The 5862-nt window shown below is 37.3% G+C and overlaps 1 protein-coding gene across 6 annotated transcripts in view; it reads right to left on the reverse strand.

Annotated features, from left to right (window-relative positions):
• TTC21A (tetratricopeptide repeat domain 21A) overlaps positions 1-5795 on the reverse strand; it is a 49195-nt gene extending 43400 nt beyond the window's left edge. For 5 of the 6 annotated variants that reach the window (XM_039355259.1, XM_039355258.1, XM_039355260.1 and 2 more), the window contains exons 1-4: positions 5472-5795; positions 3338-3467; positions 2178-2291; positions 369-535 (exon numbers count right to left, since the gene is read on the reverse strand). In XM_039355259.1, the coding sequence (XP_039211193.1) occupies positions 369-535; positions 2178-2291; positions 3338-3467; positions 5472-5498 (438 nt within the window). In that variant the 5' untranslated portion in view covers positions 5499-5795. Of the gene's footprint in view, positions 1-368; positions 536-2177; positions 2292-3337; positions 3468-5471 lie in introns of those variants that run through there. The other variant, XM_039355261.1, reaches the window with a different exon arrangement.
• Positions 5796-5862: the final 67 nt, after the last annotated feature.

The raw sequence follows: 5862 nt of genomic DNA on the forward strand, positions 1-5862 counted from the left end.
TAGCTAGCTCAAGGCTTTCATCAAGACTAAAACCTCAGAATATTTTGTGTCAATATTCTACAGCTCAGAAGTAAATCCTGGAGAAGAATTCAAAATCTGGATAGAAAGTATATGCCAGCAGCAAAGATCAAAGGTAAAGGAACACTTTCCACAAGCTTTTCAATAATAAAGACATCAGACAAGGATGTCCATTCTCTTCTTTATATGTACAGAAGAGTAACTGCCCAATTATTGCCTCAGAAAGACTGAGGAAACATATTATGTCCTAGGGGGTTTACATTTTACAAAATATTAAAAATAATTAAAACCCATTTTCAGTACATTTCAGAGTTCAGTTATGGGAAACTGCCTGTTCTAATCTGTTGTACCTCTTTTGCTCCATTAGATACTTTCAACATTTTGTCAATATATTCCTTTGCTTTATCATTCTTATTCATTAGCCACAGAAACAGCCCTGCATAATACAGTGCATTGCTTCCAGCAGTTTTGCGTGCTTCCTTCAACTTGGTTTCTAAGTCCAAAACAGCAGATGAATCTGAAAAAAAAATAGGACAGATGACAATTATTTTTGTTTCCACTTGTTTTATTTTCATATATAATAAAATGGCAGCCAAAGAACTACTAAAAATGAAAAAGACCTTACACTAGTCAACTATCTCAAAATAATAAAGAAAATCTTTACTAATCTATTTTTTTTTCAAAACAAACTTTTCAAAATTAATTTATGTAATCCTCTCATATTCATCAAAAGATCATTTGGAAATAGCAGCAATATAGAATTCCAAATGGAAGAAATTTTTTTTCCAAACCTGGTTCAAAGAACGTAACAGGGAGAACGGAGTTACACCAGGAAAGAGGAGAAAACACAGAATGAGAAATCTTAGAATCAGTCTTGGAATACTTAGAATTGCGGTAATGTGCCTCCTTTCATGTAGCACTCTATTGTGGAAATCATATTATTTTTAAACAGTGAAAAAGGTTATACAATTATGTGTTTAGTTTTATATATTTTATGTACTTAGTCAAGTAAATCCAAATGAATACTGTTTAATACGTTCTTCACATAGCAGCATTTCATGTTATATAAACCAAACCCTATTGAAGTTGTTAAAAATTGAGGCAGTTATGATATTACAGTTGACATGCTCAAATATTTGTGAATATAGTATATTCCGAGAACAGAGGCCAACACTGTTCGCCATTTCGTAACTATATTGTGATCTTTCTCTCAAAAACAAATCAGAAAGCAGCATATCTTTGTAATTTTTCTGAGCGGGAAGACATATACATATACATCTAACCATAGCACTAAGCTTCAACTCATTCACTATTTTTATTTCTTGCTTATGGAGAGTCTAAAGCATTTCAGGAAATAAAATCATTCTGAACACTATTGCTTTGCTTTCCTTCAATTTTTATTTAAAATTTAAAATATTGGAAAAATCTTAAAGGTCAAGTATGACAGGAAGCTTGGCTGGCATCAAAATAAGTACCTGCAGGTATATCGACACACACAGAGGCCACCCTTGGGACACTGGCCATAGGTGTAGATTAGAATTAAATATTATTGCAATTATTAGCATTGTATCTCAACAGATAATTTGCTTGAAGTAAATGACCCCATCTCATTCTGGGTTATTGTTGTCCAGTTGCTGTGATTGTTTATGTCTGGATACTGTTTCATTAAGATTGTCTTTTAATAACAACTTCTTTTGAGTTCCTATAAATTCATTCTTGTATCAATACCTAGCTAGTTTCTTCTCTTGGCTTCCTTTTCATTTGCATTTGATTTATCAAACCATTGTATAAATAATTGATGTGCAGATATTTTTTTTTTGTAGCGTTCTTGCATTAACTCTTTATTTTTTCTTTCACTTTTTTACATAAAGTATTTGCTTCGTTTTGTAATGTTCTTAAATAATTCTTCATTTGACCTTTATCTTCAATTTCTTTGTGTTTATTATTTAAAAATAACTGCTTGTCTCGTCTTGTTCTCTGAAACTCAATATTTATTTGGCCAAGTTTTCCTCATTCTAGGCTTTCCAACTTTAGCTATTTTCCCTCTGCATAATTCAGTGTTATCATAGAGGGATCATAATGGAAGAGAAGGAAGAAAGACAATTCTTGGAAATATGCTGTAGCTTTCATTTTAAACTATTTGTGGGATAATAACTCACCAACATTTTCACATCTTTTGTGAGCATAAATGAGACCTAGAAGGCAGCATAAGGAAACATCAACGTGTCGTTTCTGGGCATTCTCAAGCAGTGAGATGCCTTCTTGGATTCGGCCTGTAAAGGTGCAAAGCAATGAGTTTAGTTTTTAATATATTTCACTTGGAAACTACCATAAAGGTTACTTTGGAGGGGAAAGCTAATTCTATAATCATTACAATTCATGGATGGAAACTAATCAAGGAGAGAAGCAACCTGGAACTAAGGAGAAATTTCTTGACAGAACAATCAACCAGTTGAACGGCTTCCCTTCAGAAGTTACGGGTGCTTCATTACTGGAGATTTTTAAGAAGAGACTGGGCAGTCCACTGGTCTGAAATGGTATTGAGCAGGGAGTTGGATTAGAAGATTTCCAAGGTCCCTTCCAACTCTTATTCTGTAAAGTCTATAAACATAATTACTTTGGAGAGCAAAGCTAACCCTATGGCCAGTGCAATTCATGCAAAATCAGGTCTGCAAATAGAGGCTTGATTTTTATGCCTGGGTGGAAATGACCTAAGGGAAATGCAATATTGTTTTCCAATCCTTGGTATTATATATTTTATTTTTGTGCTTTTCTCATGTTTTATTAATATATAGATCTGATACATTTATTTTGCTAATTTTGCTTTTCATGGTATTTGGAAATTGGTGTATTTTTAATGTATTAATCAGTTTATTTTTATTGCTTTGAGACATTTCAATATCTTTTGATTTCATGCTATCTTTTAGACTACTTACCTGCTCAAGACTAATTTTGATTTACTGAGTTGCCCTATCAAGTTCTACCACACGTCTGTTTTTTAGCCCTATCAAGTTCTACCACACGTCTGTTTTTTAGCCCTATCAAGTTCTACCACACGTCTTTTTTTAACCCAAGGAGATTTTGTTCTAGCTTTTCAATTTTCAGTTTTAATTCAGAGATCTCTTAATTCTTTATGATTACTAATTTGCATAGGTATGGCAGATTGTGAATGTAAATTAATCATCATTTCTAAACTGCACAAAGTTTACAACACTTGTTCCACATTTATTTCCAATTACTGTTCCAGAAACATTTTCTAATCCTACAGTGTTTACTCAGTACAACTAATTTATTTTAAATAATAATTTTTACTAATTACCCAGAAACAAGGTTCCAAGACCCTTGAAAAATAGCAGCACTGGATCATGAGCATGTTTTGACAGTTCAATGTTCGTTGCTTGAATAACATGGTTGAAATATTTTTCCTGAGCATAGTATAGAATTCTAGCCTTGAGATGAAAAAAAAAAGACAAGTTGAAAAGTTATTTTGGTTCTGCTCACTACGTACATATGAAAGCAGAGAGATTGGATCCACTATCTAACAGCATTTAAAAGAAATCCTCACTATATCTATCATGTACAATGGTACAAACTATTCAATAAAATGTTGCCAGAAATTTATTTTTGTCATAAAAAGTAAGAGAATAATTTCAACAAACCAGCTGCAAGTACCATGCTGATCAACGTCATTGATTTACTATCTTCTTTTACTTGGAAATTTGAGCTGGCTATAAAACTAAGTTGGGTAAAATATGTTTCGAATTGAGCTTGATTCCTGGATACCTCATAGAAACATAGAAAACTAATGGCAGAAAAAGACCAGATAGTCCATTGAGTCTGCCTTTTGAGTTTTTTGTTTATTTGTTTTTTTCCTTTTAATTTGTTAATTTTTATTATTTTTTTATTTTTGTCAGATGACAGACATGTATTTATTCCAAGCATGTTTAAATTCATTTTAAATTGAAACTGAACCACCACATAGATCAGTGATGGCGAACCTTTTAGAGACCGAGTGCCCAAACCGCAACCCAAAACCCATTTATTTATCACAAAGTGCCAGGGCCGCATCAGCATTGTGGTGCCCTCGGGGGAGGGGGCAGGGAAGCATCTCTGAGTGCCACCTCTGGCATATAAAAACTGGGGATGCAAAATGGGCCACCATGCTGCAAGGTGCAAAAACGGCCACTGCAGCACCTTGGGGTACAGATACAAGGTGCTGCACCAAGCAAGAACCGGGCACGGCTAGTGAGTATCATACAGCCACTAGCCCCGCCCCATTTGCAGCACGTATGTGCTCGTGGCTTTGTGCACGCATGCATGCATTTAAAATGCTTTTCCCTCCTTTTTCTTCCAGTCCACCAATCGACAATGGTTGGTGACCTCTGCTCTACCACTTCTACTCAAACTTGTTAGTCGGGCGCTTTGCCTCCTTTGTGCTGGGCGGGCTCCTGATCTGCCGCCTCTGGCACGTGTGCCATAAGTTCACCACCATTGACATAGATCTTAGGACAACCATTTGAAAGTTGGTTTACATTACTTTCTTTTGTGTTTTTTTTTTAAATCTAGGATTCCTTGGTGGTCTCCCATCTAAATATTAATCCGATCTGACCTTATTAGATTTTTGAGATCAGCCAAAATCATCTAGGTCAGGGGTGTCAAACTGCTGGCCCATGGGCCAGATGCGTCATGCAGAAGCCATGCCCACCCCATTGCCGGCTATGGCAAAACTGTCCTGATACGTTGCACGACATCAGGTGACGTCACAAGTTTGACATGTCTGATCTAGATCACACTAAATAATTAAAAATCCAATTCTAGGATTTCATAGTTAGAATATTATATAACACAACTAAACAAAATCTTCTTCAAGCAGGTAGTCCTTGGTTTACACCATAACTGAGCCCAAAACCTATGTTACTAAGCGAGATAGTTAAGTGAGTTTTGTCCTGTTCTACAATCTTTCTTGCCACAGTTGTTAAGTGACTGCAGTTGTTAAGTTAGTAACACGTTTGTTAAGTGAATCCGGGTTCCCTGTTGACTTGCTTGTCAAAAGGTCACAAATGGTGATCACACAACTCTGGCAAACATCATAAATATGAGTTAGTTGCCAAGCATCCCAATTTTGGGGAAGCTGCAATGAACATGAGGAAGCTGAAATCGTCCTAAGTCATTTTTTTCATTGCCATTGTAACGTCAAAGGGTCACTAAACCAATGGTTGTAATTTGAGGACTATCTTGGATTGAAAATAAACATAAAGTGTTTTCTTTAAGGATATGTTTCTATGCCTCAGCTAATTTAAGATGTGTGGACTTCAACTCCCAGAATTCCCCAGTCTTTCTTTCCACACTAATTTGAAGTTTCTGAAGTATACGAAGCCACTCTACCCAGATTAACTCAAGTTGAACATAGCCGTGTTTTTATATTAGAAATAGGAGCGTGTGGAGGCGACTACCATGGACTGGGGGTCCGCGACAGCCATCGTTCCCTCTCTACGGGTAAGCGAAACGCTCCCTGCGAAATAGCCTCAACCCTCCTAACCGACAAAGCGCGCGCCGCCAGCCGGTCCCGCCCCAGCCTCAAGATGAACGTCTTCAGCAACCAATCCTGGGGCAGCTGCTCCTCTTTTCTCTCCCTTCTCCGCCACGCCCCTTTTTTCCTGGAGAGCGCGGGGATTTCGCCTCCCTCCGCTTCTGCAATCTTTCCCCGCCCCCTTCGTTGCTAAGCCCTCTACCCTTCTCCTTCGTGGACGTTGGGTGACAGACGGGCGCTGCAGCCTATGAGGCGCGCGTGCGTCGTCCGGCTTGCTTCGTTGGCTGTTCTTTTCCCGGCGGCCTCCGCTCGCG

The sequence above is a fragment of the Crotalus tigris genome, unplaced genomic scaffold, assembly GCF_016545835.1.
Source record: "Crotalus tigris isolate CLP2741 ecotype Arizona unplaced genomic scaffold, ASM1654583v1 scf7180000018650.477379, whole genome shotgun sequence".
Classification (NCBI taxonomy): Eukaryota; Metazoa; Chordata; class Lepidosauria; order Squamata; family Viperidae; genus Crotalus; species Crotalus tigris.